Source organism: Trichoderma gamsii (genome assembly GCF_001481775.2).
Source record: "Trichoderma gamsii strain T6085 chromosome Unknown Scaffold_56.2, whole genome shotgun sequence".
Taxonomy (NCBI): Eukaryota; Fungi; Ascomycota; class Sordariomycetes; order Hypocreales; family Hypocreaceae; genus Trichoderma; species Trichoderma gamsii.
In genome coordinates this window covers 129,370-146,198 of record NW_020171393.1, presented here as the reverse complement: position 1 = coordinate 146,198, position 16,829 = coordinate 129,370, and the positions used below count along the sequence as shown (strand labels likewise).

Here is a 16,829-nt window from a genome sequence, read left to right as displayed (position 1 = left end):
TGTTCGGCTGATATGCTCTCTTTGCAGTGAAATCTGCCCTGTCGGTACGCTCCATAGCGGAGCAAGATCTTTTTTGGCTCTACCTAGCGAGTACCAGAAGTGATTCTAGCATGGGGCATGGCGGGGCAATCTTCTGCATCTAGGGATACTTTTAGAAAACCTATCTTAAACTTAGCAGCTGCTCTTTTTAAAGTGACTTTCCTTAGCAAGAGAAAGTAACTAACAGGTAGCTGCATGGCGTGTTGTGCTAGTACCTTGATATCTGAGCAGGTACCAGCCAAGTAGAATCCAGCTACCCTACTCAGCGTTGGAAAAAAAAAGTCGTGGTGAGCCTCACACCTCTCACTAAGAAAGCGGGTGCAAGTAAATTCTTATTTTACGCACTTAATTTCCTTGAAAAAAAAAAAAGAAAAAGAAGAAAATCACATAGACAAAATGAGTGCGAGATCATCATCTTCTGGGGCCACCGATGTATCAGACGACGGAGAATGGCTCGACGTCGAGCCCGAAGAAGAGTCCACCACCATCGTCTCTCTCCTCGACTCTCAGACATTCTCCAGCTGGGCTGAGATGCTCAACCACTGCAAGCAGCGCTACGACTTCGATCTGATTGCCACCATCAAAAACCTCCAGCTAGACTTCCACGGCGCCGTCAAGCTCGTCAATTTCATTCGCAACCAGGTCCAGAAGCAACAGACCCTTCCCGGCACCCTGACGCTGGCAGACTTTGAAGACGACGGCTACTTCAAGCCCGTCCTCCAGAACGATGCCCTCATCATGTCCCTAGACGAGATCCTCGACAGCGACCTGGTCAAGGTCGATATTGCTCCCGGCCAGGCGGGCGCTTCTACTTCTCAAGACGAGCTGCTGGCGCAGAAACAGGCATTGGAAGCTGAGCTAGAAGCCGTCCGGACGCAATTCTCAAATTACCGAGTTGCCGTTGAAGAAACCCTGGATCGCCGCTGGGGAGAAGACGTGGAGCAGAATCTTCCCAAGGCCAAGACTGGTGCTGGCGAAGACCGCGGAAACTATTATTTTGAGTCTTATGGCTACAACGGTCAGTCAGAATGAGCGTCATGTCCTTAACTCTTGGAAAATCCTAATCTGCTTCAGATATCCACGAGACCATGTTGAAGGATACGGTCAGGACAGACGCCTACCGTGACTTCATTTACAACAACAAGCATCTCATCAAGGGCAAAGTCGTTCTCGACATTGGCTGTGGCACCGGTAAGAGAGCACGCCTATCGACTAACTGCATGTATCCATGATTTAACGCCCACATATAGGTATTCTGAGCATGTTCTGTGCTAAAGCTGGTGCGGCTCAGGTCATCGCTGTTGACAACGCAGACATCATCAAGAAGGCAGCGGAAAACATCTTTAACAATGGCCTCTCTGACATCATCACCTGCGTCAAAGGTGCCATTGAAGAGGTTAAGCTGCCTGTTGACCAAGTCGACATCATCGTCAGCGAGTGGATGGGCTACTGCTTGCTGTACGAGGCCATGCTTCCGAGCGTTCTCTACGCTAGAGATAAATATCTCAAGCCAGATGGCCTACTGGTTCCCAGCTCCGCCACCATCTGGGTAGCCCCCGTGCAAGATACAGAGTACATGTCAGAATTTGTGTCATTTTGGAGAGATGTCTATGGATTCGACATGAAAGCTATGCAAGAAGGCATCTATGATGACGTTAGGGTCGAGGCAATGCCCCAGGCCGCTCTCTGCGGAGAGCCCTACCCCTTTAAGACACTCGACCTCCACACTGTCAAGCCAGAAGAGCTGTCCTTCACAGCCAAGTGGCAGTCAAAACTGCTGCGGCCTCAGGATGGCCTGGACGGCTTCTTGATCTGGTTCGACAACTTCTTCGCCACTGCTCGCAGTGAGCCTATGCCAGAGCCTGAGGTGACCCCTGAGGTGTTTGTAAATGCGAAATCAGGCAATGTTGCATTTACAACGGGCCCATCCGGCACCGTGACCCATTGGAAGCAAGGCCTGCTTATGGTGCCGCCGGAGAACCCTCCTTCGACACTGCCAAGTGCCATCTCTGGCCAAATTACTTTTGCAGCTCTCGAGGAGAACGCTAGAGCACTGAAGATTGACGTCACATGCAGTCATGAAGGCCAATCTACAGGAAGTCGAGCAGAGAAGAAATGGTCCTGGAAGTTGGCGTAGAGGTAGAAGTAGAGGTAGTTTATGAGTAGTGAATGGGCAGAAATTTTTGTCATCGGCTAGCGATTGCAGCTTCTAATAGTGAGGCACTTTTAGAGCCTGTAGCCATAGATTCACAATGCTCAGGAACCCTTCTCCCAAGATGAAGCCCTACACATAAAGTCAGCAAGCGTATTACTTTCTACTGTAGCTGAAAACCTTACCGATGCAATGATGATGAGCGGCGTGGTCGACCGTTTTCGTAAGCTCAACCAGTACCAGCTGAAAATGCCTCCAATGGCTCGAGCCAAGGTAAATGAGGGCACGTTATACATGCCTGAGTATGCGAGTTAGAGCAAGTTGACTCAAAATCACATAGGAATAGATAAATACTCACCGACTGCAACGGCAATGCCACCGGGGATCAGCGAACGCCATCGCTTCCCAACAGACAAAGTTCGCGCCAGCGTAGTGACAGCAAATAGAACGCCGGCTCCTGTGGCCCATTCTTTGGCCATGTATGGCAGGCCTTGTCCGGTTACAAGCCTGGCGGTGAATATCCAGACGTAGGCTGTTGGAACTTGGAAAAGTTTGCCGGGGATCTCGTACACTCTGTTGCCAAAAGAATTATCATCATTTAGTCAATACTTTAGAGTAATGGACTTGTCAGGGGTACTTACGCCGTGTAGATACGATACGCAAAAGCACTAAACAGCGCACCACACGTAGCACCTATAATCTGTCCCCAAAACTGCGCCTTGGGGGCAGCTCCGAGCAGGTGACCTGTCTTGAGATCTTGCATCAAGTCTCCAGCCTGCAATGCACCCTACCGAGATATTAGGAGAAGGTACTCAAGGGTGTATACATGCGCATATATATATATAGAGAGAGAGAGGGAGAGAAAGCTTGGAGATTTAGCTTACAGCTTCAGACTAAATACGGTTATAATTGTTAGTGGGCTATATATAACACAATGAGGGTCATAGGAGAAGATAGTGGACGTACGATGGCGCCTGCGACCAAGTTGATGAGAACACTAGATTTGTGAGATTGTGGGATAATCAGAGCAAAGAAGAGCTGCGCAAGTTTGCTTATGCCGGAAACGGGGTTGAGATCAGTCTCTCCGAGGGCCCTGACGCCCATGATGCTCAGGACCAGAGCCATGAGGACAGCAGTAACAACCGCGTAAAGGGGCACCAGGTCGCCAAACACAATGCGCGTTGTAAGAATACAGAGCAAGACGGATGCGAGAAGACCCCATGTGACAATTCGAGTGCTGACTTGCTGCTCTGCTGGGGTGTCATCCAGACCGACATTTTCATCGTTCGAGGCGATGGAAGCATCGTCATCATCGAGGGTTGCTGGTTCGTCTTGGTCTTCCTCTCCGTGGGGGATTGGAGAGTATTGATGGCTTCTCTCGAACAGAGCGGCGATCCTAGAACGTTGCGACCATTCTCGCAATGTAGTAAAGGCTCTCGTAGCGTGGTTTGCGAAAAGGGGCCGAAGGGCAACGTAAGCCAGACTTACGACGGCATCGACGAGCATAATGGCCAGAGACACCCAAACAATCCAGCCTTTGCTGCCATTTTCCCAATCGTCCACTGGTCCAGGAGCCCAGCCCTTCTTCTTGGCCAAGGGACTCAGGATACCCCAGCCGACAACTGCGCCGAGCGTCATGTGCAACGTTGTCTCGGTCCCCATGATAATGCCCTGTCCCACGTATGCGAGACTTGGGTTCAAGGTCCAAAGCCAAGTGGACGCCGCAACAGTGCCGAAGATGGGGAGGTCTCTCAGGATCGGCAAGAAGTAGTTGCAAATGGTGAAGATGCCGGACACTAGGAAACTGACTAGCAGGAGCTTCATGTTGTATGCCCAGTCCACGTCCTTTGACGCCGCCTCTGGCTCCTCGTCTGCCACGTTGGAACTGGTCTCATCGACTAATAGAGGGTCATCATCACTATCTGCAAGACTGGCAAATCCACCCTTGGCGGCGGCATCAAGTTCCTGGGCAGAAGAGCTTTGGCCTCGGCCGTGGAGGACGCGAATGAGCACGGCGGTGCTAAAGCCGCTAGGAAACCTGAGTCGTTCTCTAATGATAACTTGGTGGCGCCTAATATCATACACACACGAGCTCGTCTCAGCGAATCTGCAACTTCACTTGCATTTGAGGCACCAATAAATACACTTACAGGGGAACGGCAAAGACGACTCCAAAGTAACAGAGGCCGATGGACCAGACAATGAGCTGCCACATGCTCAGTGACAAGGGGCCCTGCTCATCGGCGCCTAGCAAGTAGTTCATTGCCGGAATCTATACAGCAATCAGGACGATGAACCCAAGGATCAGGAGGACTGGTGACGGCCTACGACACCGACAAAGCCGCAGCCCAGAGGCATGATGGCCATGCCCCCGGCAACGCTCTGCACCAGGACATTCTCAACCGGGGTGAAGGGGAATTGCAGGTGCGGCTTCAGCAGCTGGAAGATGGCAAAGCCCATCAAGCTGGACGGCATCGACATGATGGACACCCAGCCCGTCTGCAGGCCGAAATACATGTTGGCAGAGCATATCACGGTGCCGACGCCCAGGCCAGCAGCGACACCGCGCACGGTGAAGCTGCGGCCCTGGGGGGATGGAGAGGCCATGGATTATTGCGCGTGCCGTCCCTGCGATACTGGAAGCATTTGGGGCTGTTCGAGGATTAGTTTAGTGAGTCGGCAGAGAGTTTTTCTGGGAGCTTGGCGAGGGCTTCAATGCTATTTTCTCTCTCTGTTTCCTTCTCCAGGTAAGCTGGGTGAGATGAAAGGGAGTTGAGCTTATAAGAGACATGGAGAGAAGCTGCGGCGCGCTTAGTGGCTGCAGACAGGTATTAGTAATTCGAGCGGGTGCACTAGCGTGATTTTAGTGGCGTCCAGCCCCGGAATGGTGGGATTCGCCGAGATCTATTGCTATTCAAGGCCTAAGCTCTATTACACCATACCTAAACACATGGACTGTACAGACAACTTGGTGTAAAGCAGTGCAATGATGCGATACGGGACGTAATTTAAACCTGCATCACGGTTATATGATCCTCGGGATATGTGGAAGTAGCTCCAGGTCTATTGGGATTTCTTCGCTTGGTCCTGATCCTGGTCCTCTTCTATCATCTTGAGATATGGGACAGACGTCAACAGCCTCGGCCAGACGAGGGCGTATTTGTCGCCGCGTCCTGCAAGGCAATGCCGTAGCCAAGTGCCCCAAGTGATGTAATAATAAGCTAAAAAAAAAAAAAAAAGAACTCATCAGTCATAAGCTCAGTGATGTTTAACATGGAATATACTCAGGGGCAGGAAACCATCATTCATTCAACATAAACATAAAGGTGAGTGAGGAAAACAGAAGCAATCTAGAATGTTCATACCTCCTAATGAACAAAGTCAAGTCAGCTTCGCATTCAATCAACGTCATCACATCACCACAATTCACAATGAGAGGAAGCTGCTGTTCAACTTACCGAGCCCGGTCATGAGGTGCCACCAGGCGTGGCCCTCGAGAAGAATGGCCCAGGGGAGGCCAACCGCATGTCTCCATCGTCGCACTTGGGAGCAGAAAAAATTATCGAGATTCCAGATTAAGAACCCGCCAACGAAAACCGCCAGTCCTGTCGCGGGTGATTAGCCGCCTGCACTTGAACCCTGTAGCCTCGCCTTGCTCTTCAGGATGACACACCAGTAGCTACCATGGCCCACATCGTATTCAGCAGCTTCGAGGCCCGTTTTGGGTCTTGCGCGTGCAAGACCGGTCGTACTTGTGACTCCATCACCCAGATACTCCGAAAAACGACGGTAGCCGTCAGAGCAGCGTAGGCTACCTGATGGAAGATGGGGTCCTTGGTAAGGTAGTAATAGAGCTACTCTTATCTCAGCGCGTGGCTCACAGAGAATGAAATCTTCAATGCCTCATATGACGTATATGCGTGTGAGCAAAAGTAGCATGCTACTTACTGTGATTGATCCAGCAAGCGAAAGTAGCCCAGCCCCTAAGATAACCGAAAAGACTTGTGAGCGTGAGTAAGAAAAACTAGCATGCATCATCAAGCAAGTAGTATAAATCATGGATAATTCATCGACCAATTGCATGGGATCTTGAGCTCTGGCTGTCAGCTCGCTTCATCACGGATGGTAAGTACCTTAGAGGGAGATGCATACACTTTAATGTCGCATGAAAAAGGATGGAGCCTAGGCCCACGACCATATACCCGATATAAGAAATCAAGAATATTGACGGATGGTCCTCCTTCATACAGTTTCTAATGCCTCTAATTCCAAGCCACATGAAAAGGCCATTTGTGAGTGTCTACCATCGTGTTAAAAAAGAGAGACGACCCAATCGGGGTTTATAAGCAGGCGGTACTAACATTACAGAGCTCAGCACAATACCACGATAGCGCATAGTCCTTTGGAGAAAGAAACATAGAATTAGTGCTTGACACTGATATAAATCTTCCAATCTGCAGGAATCGTTCAAAAACTCAGGATTCACAGTCAAATTTGCCCACCTCTTCGCAAAAGTTCAGTGTTGACGTCTGCTCGCCCCAGAATCCATGGCCAGGGCTGGCGACTGGATATGGAAGCGAGATGGCCGAACGCAGAGCAGATAAGGCCATTGATGGTTGACGTGGGCGATAATAAGCTGAATATTCAAAATGTTTATTTGTTTATATAAAATCAAAGTAGAATATCGGGAGAAGAGAATATGTTTGGAAGAAAATGAACTCATGAGGCGGAGAGCTGGCGTATACTCTTCCGCGCTACCCGTGCTCTCTTGGATCACCAGCGGGGCAGGCTAACAGCAGCTACAGCGATCTCTTGAAGCTGAGCTGTTTAAGCGTCCAGGTAATCGGCAGTTGACCTCTACAACACGAAACTCTAAATGGTATCGACAAAATGAAAGGAAATAACAGATAGCATTAGTATTTAGAGAACGCGTCATGTTCTATGAAATGTCGCTCAACTACAGCAGCCTACTAGTACTATTATATTCAACATTGTAACCGCCATGCGAAAAAGTAACTCGTAGAAACCAATAAACAGTGCATAAGCGACAAATTCCTGAGCGCCAAGTTTGTTGGCTTTGGGCGCCTGGGCATCAAACGGCACGGCAGATGCCCCAGACCCAGTGTTTTGGCGCCCGTACTTGGGCCTAGAGCCTCGCCAACCCGAACATTTGTCGCGCCCGCTACCTACCAGTGACATGGTTTTCCATTGATGTATGCCGCAGTCCTTGATTACAGGTATGAGCAAATGTCACCTATAATATCTCGCCCCGAGTAAGTCACTGTCATTGATGCACAATCAATACAAAATAAAAAAAAGGCTCACATGGATCTTTTCGCAGTGGCATCTGTGCAGTCTCAATACGGCGACGGCGCTGCGCCGGATAGCCTTCGCGCATCTCCCAGTCGCGGTCCTCCAGCCAAGGAGCCGTATTATTCGAATCGAGGTAGAGCTGTCCGTCAGTTTTTCGTTCGTTTCCTCGAACTAATAACTTAGATATTACGATATTACACGCTGTCATTACGGCGGCTCAAGAACAGCTCGATCACGCTCCGGGCCCGAAACCACTACCCGCTGCTGCATTATTCAAAGCGTATGACGAAGTTCTCCCCGAGCATGGCGTCGATCCAGATACAGACCAGCATCTCTCAGCCCTCGTGTTCAGAGTGGGCGGCGAGCAAGGGGGCGGCAGCTTGTTAGAAAAATTTCAATCAATACTTGGCCAGATCGGCATCGTTCTCGAATTCAGCGACGACTCTATCACTACTCCGCAAGATTATCACCAACATCCGCTATCCCCAGAACCAATCGATACCGGTCACTGGGATCCCGATGATCTTCCCATTCAGGAGGATGATGCGCCCGTTCGAACGAGGCGTCGGACATACAGCGCTGGCTCCCTAGACTACGACCCCAAGTTTCAAAAGATTCGCGCTGAAGCACCAGGCTATAAGAAAAGAAACCAAACAAAAGATGATCTCGCCCTCATGGAAGCCGATGCGTATCCCTCTGTGCCGCTCTCGACAACTGCGACACGGCATCTCAATCATTATCATCAATATCCAAGCCCGCTTTTTGACCACCTGCATGTTGACTTCCGTGCCGTTGATGATGGCATCCTTTACGATGATGTCAAAGCACACGCCTTGCCTCCACGAACCGATATTTCTCGCAGTTCTTCAAAGCATAAATCACAGCAAACTACTCTTCCTTTGAGAGTAGAGTCTCCTCGACCTATGAACGATCGGGATCACAAGCAAACCGGCCATACCAGAGATAACGGGAAGATTAAACAGTCGCCTGGATTGCAAGCCAAAGGCAATTTACCAACTGGGGTGGATCGAGATGCTAGCAAAACTGATGCCTTAGACGTATTGGCGTCTCCCGTCTATATACCTAAAGATGGCGGATTGGCGTCGCATTTAGTACAGGACGAGCTACCACTGCCATTTCCATCCCAGAACGAAAATACACTGTCGAAACAACAGCAAGCGCTACTGCTTACGAGAGCAACCCGCGCTCGCGAGATATATCTAGCGAGCAAAGTGTTCAACCACTGGGCAGACCGGACTGCAGCGCGGCTTGAGCGGGAAGGCGTAGCTAGAAGACATATGATTCGCTTTCGCTGTTTCCAAGGCTGGAGCCGTGCGCCAAGTTTACAGCTTCCAATCATCGACCACTTAAAGGCCCTTACGGCGGTTCAGAAATTGCAAAGAGCTGTATCGTACCAAGAAGAGCAGCTCCGTCTCGCAGCATCGGCCATATCTCAAAAATATCGGGCTAGAACGGCGTCTCGCGTCTATGACCAATGGTGCTCTCACCTCATATCTCTCGTCTACCGCCAGAAAGTAGATAGGAGACTAAAACAAGGCGCCTTGGTGGCATGGAAATCAAGCACTTCCAGCAACACCATCAAGAGCCAAGCTATTCGTAAGTTTAATAAACACGAGGGCGTTGCTACCACATTGTCAAAACTACAAGACCAAGTGCTCTTACATGATCATCAATTTCAAGCAGCGCGCCAAATCGGCTCACTTAGGCTGCTGTTTGGTTCTCTTGACAAATGTGAGCATCAGATCCACGTGAAAGCGCGATCATCAGCCTACAAGGCCAAGTTATCCACCGCAGCTGTCATTCATACATTCCACAACTGGAACTTATCAGTACGAGTGCAAGCGTTCCGGTGGAGAGCGGATTATATGTCTGTCACGCGAACCCTCGATGGCTGGCGAAGGCATTACGTGCAAGACGAATGGAGGCGAAATGTGTCTGCGAATCGTGTTAAATCATACCGCGCATCAAATCTTTTCCGCACTCTGCAACGGTCGAGTGACGCTGATGTGCAGTTATCGGTCATGGGCAATCGTGCCAGGCTATTCCTTGTCACAACACGGACATTACCTATCATGGACGCTGCTGTGGAGGCACGAAGACTCCAGATGAAAGATATGGTTCGACAGTACTTGATGATGAGATACACGGAAGTCTCTTCCGCTAGGAAAAAGCGAAAATTCTACGAGGTATTCGATCACTGGCGAGCAGTGGCAACTGAAGCGGCTTCTGAAAGCGATTTTGCTGCTCTTTATAATACAAAATACTATTACGGTCAACTTGATATCGCTTTGGAAAAGTGGAAGAAGCAGACAGAAGATGACGTGCAGCTTCAGCTTGCCACCTACCAACATTACACGCAGGCCGTGTTGGCGGCTTGGAGTGATGTCGCCAAAGAGCATAATCAGGCGGATATGCAGTCGCTGGAACTGTGGGCTGCTCGCAGGCAGCGGCAGTACCTCAAAGCATGGTCCATATCATCATTACAACGAAGCGGACAGGCACATACCGCGACCAAGGTACAGCAAAAGAAATACAGCGAAAAACGAAACCGCACATTTCATTATTGGAAAGAGGCTTGCATGGGCCCGGAATTTGATAGTGCAGAGCAAGATCTACGATTTACGCCGAACCGTGAACCGGCTAGTGGCCGTCGCAGCGCTTGGCGGGCACTCTCTGTTCGCCGTCATCTGTTGGTGGAAAGGCACAACAAACCAGATGCTGCAGCCAGGCCAATGGAAACGCCGACGCGGTCGACTGGTGTGCCGTTGAATATGTCCTTCCCCTTGTCTGCGAAGCCAATCCTTGCATGGCGGGGGACGGACGAAGAATCGACTGCATCCAGCGATACTGATGACATTGGAATGGTGAAATCCCCAAGTAAAACCCCTGCGACTGCGCGGCGCGGCATATTGTCATCTACGACTCCTCGAGCGCCCGTGCCCGTGCATTTGAACATCAAAGCTACGCGGTCAGAGATTTTTACTTCTCCTCATCGCTGGAGCACTGGTGACGTTGTAAGAAATGCAAAGCCGGGTCTATCACAGAATGTCTCGAACGCACCCCAGCCAACTTCAAGGCCCAACTTGAGTAGATCTGTTGCCTCTTTTGGGCGTTCTGTCCATACACCAGCCAAACCTCCTGGGCGCTTAGTAGCAAGCGCCAAACCATCCAAGAAGGCCGGGTCACTACTTCCAGCTGCAGTTGAATAACTTACGTGAATGACTACGGGGCGGGCTGCAAATGTCGTGAAATTAAAAGGCTTGATGAAGCAATGCCTGAGGAAGCATTTATTTATATATATTAGCGAGAACACCTCTAGCGATCTAATGATATACCTGGATAGTTATGATTTCAAAACCCCTACAGCCTCTAAAAACCTATGAGTAAAGCCGGCATTAGAATACCTAATTCTTGTCCTACAGACTTATAAAGAGAAATCGGTAAGTAGTATGCACGTTTAGGCTGTCATAGGCGGGTGTCCCGTCCCAAGTATGGGTGAGTGAAACAAAACAGCTCACTTGATATCGTGGGTGAAAAAGAGCAAAAGTATTTCTTTTCAAAAAGGTTCTTGATTGTATCAACATTGATTTAATTGTGCCGAATAAAAGTGAGCCGATGTTTCCTAAACTCTTTTTATTTTGGGTTAGAAAGTCAGATTATCTAAGTGGGCTATGAAATTCCAGTGCTTTAAATAGCTTAAAAATTATCCCTGCTGCAGCATTAATTACTAACGCGTCCTATCACTTGAGACGCGATTTGCGCTCTGCTACATGTGCCAAGCAGGACGCTTTCTTGCTATCTTACGCCGATATTATCTATTCGCTTGCTCCATTGAACTCCGGCTTACGGTCGACGTCTTCTATTATGCAGCCTTAAAAGACTGCTGATCAAACACAAACAAAAAAAGGGCGCCTCAAGTGACTTCCATCTCCCTGGAGAGCTGCCTCCGCTACGTCATGGAGCTGCTTCAACGAATCCGTAACATGTGGCAGTTCGCCAACTTGTGTCAATGGATATATATATTTGGAGATGCTATCGCGATTAACACATCTATTGACGTCGAGGTAAGTGGAAGTTCTTTCTCTGCTATGCCTTCCTCATAGCTGTATGCTGATGCAACGACAGTATATTGAGGCGGAATGTCTCAAGCCTAGTTCACCAGGCCTCGACGATATTGCTTTGGCGCTCTTGAAAACGGTCACTTCACATCGCGGTCTTACGTATGCATATATACTCTCGCATTCTTCCTCTCCGAAGCCAATGTCCGACGGCTAACCACTAAACAAAAGCCACGAAGCGTTCGACAACCAAGCTCGAATGCAGTACGTTTTGAGGTCGCCAGAATCAAATCCATTTGGCGACGAAGATGCCCCCAAGAGCTTTTCTGACCTCGATATATTCACCAAAGTAAGCACTACAGTTGAGCTGTATCTCCCAAGCATTCGCTAACGGCGGCCGTTATATGGTAGATCAAAGTGATGCAACAGTTCACCCAGTGGATCATGGCCCGGCCGGAGCTCCTCCGAGAGAAAATGAAGGAACAAAAAGATACAGAGCAAACATCATGGGTGCGCACCGCTTCCTTTGTGCTTTTGACGCTGTCTAATTTTGCTTGTAGCGAATCGAGCCATATGGGTGGGACAGAGACGATCGCATCTATTATGTCCTTGATGACAATCGGGTATATCGACTATCAGAAGCCCCCCCGAGCTCTAAACCTCCAAAGCCTAAGCCGAGCCGTGGGTCTCGACGGCCAGGCAAAAGGCGACGCGTATCCGAATCGATCGATGATGCTGCTTCCTCCTTCGAAGACTCGACGACGAAAGATGGCGCGGAAGCCGAATTGGAATATAGTTTTCTCGGAGGCATGGTTTGGGAGTGTATTGCCGTCACGCTTGCGGAAGTCCAGAACCTCGTCGATAGTATGGCCTCATCCCGAGACGAAAACGAAAAAATACTTCGACGACAGCTCCGAGACCATCTTCTGCCTATTCTAGAGAAACAGGAAGAGGACAGAATTCGCAGAGAGCTGAAACGCGAAAAGGAGTTGCAGACACTTGCCAAGATGGCCAATGCCAAACGGTCAAGCAGAATTGCCTTGAAGGCAGAGCAGCGACAGAAAGAAGAGCAGGAGAAAGTAGAGACCGAACAGCTCCGTGAGGCAGAAGCAGTTCAGCGCCGCGAGGAACAAAAACAGGAGAAGATCCAAAGAGGGCTTGAAATGAGGCTTGCATCTAGAGAGGAACGTTTGAAAAAAAGAGAAGAACGTCGCACCACTCACGACGAAGACGACACACAAGTGCCTGCAGGCGAAGGCGACGATACCGTAGTAGCAGCTAGAAGGTCTCTCCCCCATCAAATCAAAGCCAGAGAAGGCTCTGAAGGCGTCAAATTGGCGCAGGACGAAGAGGAGGGCTGGGTATTTGACTGCTCGTGCGGCTTGTATGGGCAAGTGGATGACGGCAGTCACAGCGTCGCATGCGAGAGCTGCAATGTGTGGCAGCACAGCAAATGCTTGGGGATCAGCGAAGCTGCTGCCGATCACCCCGACTTCCATTTTATCTGCGCCTCATGTCGTCAGAAAAGAGATGCCATTGCAGCGCCAGAAAACCCCCCAATGGCCGAACCTACACTTGGATCCGAACCAGACCTTCGACCTGAAACTACACTCAAATCTGAGCCTGCACTGGCATCTGAGCCTACACTGGCATCTGAGCCTGCACTGGCATCTGGACCTGCACTGGCATCTGGACCTGGACCTACACCTAAATCTGAGTCTAGACCTGCACCCGAACCTAAACTCGAAAATAACGTTGGGCAAAATACTGCTTCTACCGCTCCTACTGTTTCTACCGTTGCTGCTGCTGCTGCTGCTGCTGTTGCTCCTACCACCATTCCTACCACTACTCCCATTATCTAAATGGCGAGCTATGCAAGGCCGAAACAGATGATCACATTTGAGCATCGCTAAAGAAGCTTCATATCAATAGTTGCGGGGGCCATCTGTTAAAGCTTTGTTCGCATTTTATAAACAACCACGGAGGGATCTTAAGACGGCACAACGCTATTTCTCTCGCCACGCACACGAGTACATCAGCTGCTAATGCCTCTCTCTCACTAGCCCCAACAGATGGAGTCCCTCCGTTTGAGAATTGCTACCTTTCAGAAAAGATTTCTGTTGATTTCACAAAGCAGCTTATCACCTGATAAACCTTACCCGAAAGAACTGGCTGACGACTGTCTCAAGGCTACAATGCTCTCAAACCATTGTTGATATCGCTGGTCAAGTGCCTACAAGTAAAATACTCGTCAAGATAATTTTAGAGATATCTGTCCGTTTGCAATAGTTGATATCACAACAGCCGCTCAAAGGAAGCAACTGGCTCAGCTGAGGCTGCTTCTCCGAGCTGCTTCTCCGAAATGCTTCTCCGACTTTTAGCAGGCCTGTTGGACATCCACTTGACACAAAGACATTATTTGAAATTGGAGCCTTCCAGTAACGGACCCATCTCGCTGGATAGCGGCTAGCAGCTATCAATGTTTAGGTACTGCTTCCATGTCATGCATACAAGATTATTGCTAGCGGCCGCATCTGTCAATTTAACATACCATACCTCAGCGAGTCCCATCTGTATTGGAAAAGATGATGTTGAGTGTTTCTCAACTCACAGTATAATTGCATTCATCTAGCAACCCTTCAAGCCACAGCTAGCTCTAGTCAATAGCAAAAATATATACATTATTTGTCAAAAATCAGCCTTCCAAATATCAGAAGCGTACAGTAAATGCGGACGTTGCTTTCAGCGTGAGGTCCTCGAGCCGATAAGACGTGTCCGAGCAACCCCACGATGTGCACAACCAACAGTTATCTATCAACGCGCATTTCAGCTGCTTCGAGCACTTAAACTTGGCTCGGCACATGTCATATGGCCATCCTATGTACCGTCCTTCTCCTCTCCATAATCCGTACCTGACGTTGTGCGTCCTTGCGTTCTCAGGCTATCTCTTTTCGGCGTCCGCGACAGATTCAAAGGCCCGTGATGCATGGCGCTGCGGTGCACGGAGTGGCCCATGACGAAGGAAATTAATGCCAATTGGACTTGAAGTACCGCATGCGGCAGAAGCTTTGATAATTACTGCTTGATTTGTTTGTGTCCTTGTAAGTCATGCGTTTGGAACGATATCGTAGGGCATGGAGCGAATATGTATAAGGGCAGCCCGTCAAAGGATGCTGTTCCGAGACAAAGACAACAATTCTTCCCTTTCTGGTTCATAAAGAAGAGTCGTCGCCTCATCGCATATATTCCTTCTGTTATCATTACAATAGAAGACTGAAGATATTCTCATACGCCTCAGTACTCCTCATACACCCTCGGTGCCTATTGTTCTCAAAGCTCTCTCTCACAGCATCCTCTTGCACCAAGCATTCAACAAGTTCAGACTTGGGACATCCGGAGTCTCTACTTCATATTTTCAACATCAACATATTATCCTCTCAACAGCATCCCTAATGGAGCGCAAACGTACTGTGATTCAGGGGAACACAGACTTCAGCTTGTCTGGCCATCCCTACTCGACCCAGGTTCTCTTGCCAGTAAGCTCAGCCAATACATGTAGCGAGTTTTCTCCAAAGATACTGACTTCTCCCAGTCATCTCACGCACAGCGACGTGCAATGCCTAGTACTCACTACAACATGATGGTAAGAAACCGATGCAATGCTACTTAGCTAGAACATTGCTCATGATACCTGAAAGAAACACTCGCTGACAATCATTGCTAGGCCAACTCGCCGTATATGTCTGAAAGCTCAGTGTATGACTTTCCTAGCATGGGAGATTCTTTCCATGCTCAACCGGCAAACAGGAGTTTGAAAGTATCCGATTCTTCTGAGGAAGAGGCGTACCGTCCGACCAAGGCACGAAAAGCCGCAAGAAAGACGAAAACTCCAAAGCACAGAGAGCATCATCCCACGTTCCTCGGCAAAGTTCTTTCCGACATTTCATCCATGCCTCCTTCCGTCGTGCTCAAGAATGCTGAATTGTTCGCCACTCGCGCGACAGAGGTACGGCTAGCCGAAGCTGACAAGGCCGGCAAGATCAAGCGCCCTCTCAATGCATTCATGCTATACCGCAAGTTCTATCAAGACGTTGCTAAGAAATGCTGCACTAAGAACAACCATCAACAAGTTTCGACAATTTGTGGAGCATCTTGGAAACGTGAGCCGAAACATCTCACGACCGAGTTTGCCCGCCTCGCCTCAGAGGAGAGGAGAATGCACGTGGAGGCCTTTCCCTCATACAAATATGATCCTCTTCACTCAAAGAAGAAGGATGATAAAGATTCGCTGCTGCCTTTACCGCTGGACAAGGACGGGTTCGAACACAGCAGCGGTCGGGAACTGCCTGAGGAGAAGAAACTAAAGCGAACAAGAAAGGAAGTACCTGAATACCATGAGCCCTTGCACCTGGGCAGTGGGCTATACCCACCAATCGTTGAGCAACAGCAGGTCTTCATGAGGCCCGTTGCCACGCAAGCTTACTGGGCCCCTCAGCCTGTGCAAGTTGCCCCCTACTATGAGGAGCGCACATATCAGGTGGATGCTGGCTCGTTCCAACCGTACCAGGCATGGCACAGTGATGACTACTTCACTGGTGGAAATCCACAGCTTCTCGTGAACGGTCTGCATGGAGCCACAATGGAGCGTGGGTTGAGTGCCCAGGAGGCCTGCATCGACCCTATACTTCTTCCCTGTTCGCCCGGCTCGAGATACGATCTACCAAACGGTGGATCAGCCCAAGAGCAGTGGAATCATGGAGGACATGCCGAGGCATCACACACTGACGCAGTGATTCCTGGAGTGAATGTACGTTCCTATGATGCATATCTCAAAGGAACTGACAGCGACTGGAAAGTTGAACATTTGGAGGAGCCAAGTCATTTTGATGACTGGATGTCTCAAATTGAGGGGGGGTTGTAAAGAAGGGGGCAAAGAGGGAATAGAAAAATCATTCGGGTTGGAAAGATGGCGTTTCTTTTTTTTCTTTTTGTAAACGTATGTTTTGTACAAGTATGGAGGGCAATTGGCGTTGGAACATGCATTAGCTACTTAGAGTGTACTTTTAGTGTATTTCTTCAACTGTTATAAATAGAATCGAATACCATATATGCAATCACATTTTCAAGCTCATCAGCGGCAGTACCGAGTCACATGACCTTTTGAGAAAATGTATATTGTTAGAGATGAAGAGACTGAACAACGAAGAGAATCAATAGAGGCGAGGCCAACAGTTGGATCACCATGC

General features: G+C 49.3%; 6 protein-coding genes across 6 annotated transcripts; 4 read left to right on the top strand and 2 right to left on the bottom strand.

Moving 5' to 3' along the window:
• Positions 1-435: 435 nt before the first annotated feature.
• TGAM01_v210116 (hypothetical protein) lies at positions 436-2,176 on the top strand (the record flags this gene model as incomplete). The annotated part of the gene is made up of 3 exons (XM_018809026.1): positions 436-1,057; positions 1,114-1,230; positions 1,290-2,176. The coding sequence occupies 3 exons, from the start codon at positions 436-438 to the stop codon at positions 2,174-2,176; spliced, it is 1,626 nt and encodes a 541-aa protein (XP_018657795.1).
• Positions 2,177-2,248: 72 nt separating this feature from the next.
• Positions 2,249-4,798, bottom strand: TGAM01_v210115 (hypothetical protein; the record flags this gene model as incomplete). The annotated part of the gene is made up of 8 exons (XM_024550723.1): positions 2,249-2,323; positions 2,377-2,489; positions 2,550-2,764; positions 2,833-2,978; positions 3,076-3,084; positions 3,158-4,262; positions 4,342-4,463; positions 4,520-4,798. 8 exons carry the CDS (start codon positions 4,796-4,798, stop codon positions 2,249-2,251), a joined length of 2,064 nt encoding a protein of 687 aa, XP_024404543.1.
• Positions 4,799-5,254: 456 nt separating this feature from the next.
• On the bottom strand, positions 5,255-6,801 carry TGAM01_v210114 (alkaline phytoceramidase; the record flags this gene model as incomplete). Its single annotated transcript, XM_024550722.1, has 7 exons — positions 5,255-5,415; positions 5,650-5,796; positions 5,865-6,045; positions 6,140-6,279; positions 6,344-6,491; positions 6,553-6,591; positions 6,694-6,801. 7 exons carry the CDS (start codon positions 6,799-6,801, stop codon positions 5,255-5,257), a joined length of 924 nt encoding a protein of 307 aa, XP_024404542.1.
• Positions 6,802-7,516: 715 nt separating this feature from the next.
• Positions 7,517-10,734, top strand: TGAM01_v210113 (hypothetical protein; the record flags this gene model as incomplete). The annotated part of the gene is made up of 2 exons (XM_024550721.1): positions 7,517-7,637; positions 7,688-10,734. 2 exons carry the CDS (start codon positions 7,517-7,519, stop codon positions 10,732-10,734), a joined length of 3,168 nt encoding a protein of 1,055 aa, XP_024404541.1.
• Positions 10,735-11,481: 747 nt separating this feature from the next.
• TGAM01_v210112 (PHD-finger domain-containing protein) lies at positions 11,482-13,445 on the top strand (the record flags this gene model as incomplete). The annotated part of the gene is made up of 5 exons (XM_024550720.1): positions 11,482-11,589; positions 11,651-11,745; positions 11,815-11,932; positions 11,995-12,093; positions 12,144-13,445. The coding sequence occupies 5 exons, from the start codon at positions 11,482-11,484 to the stop codon at positions 13,443-13,445; spliced, it is 1,722 nt and encodes a 573-aa protein (XP_024404540.1).
• A 1,590-nt stretch (positions 13,446-15,035) lies between these two features.
• Positions 15,036-16,504, top strand: TGAM01_v210111 (hypothetical protein; the record flags this gene model as incomplete). The annotated part of the gene is made up of 3 exons (XM_018809022.1): positions 15,036-15,119; positions 15,176-15,226; positions 15,308-16,504. The coding sequence occupies 3 exons, from the start codon at positions 15,036-15,038 to the stop codon at positions 16,502-16,504; spliced, it is 1,332 nt and encodes a 443-aa protein (XP_018657791.1).
• Positions 16,505-16,829: the final 325 nt, after the last annotated feature.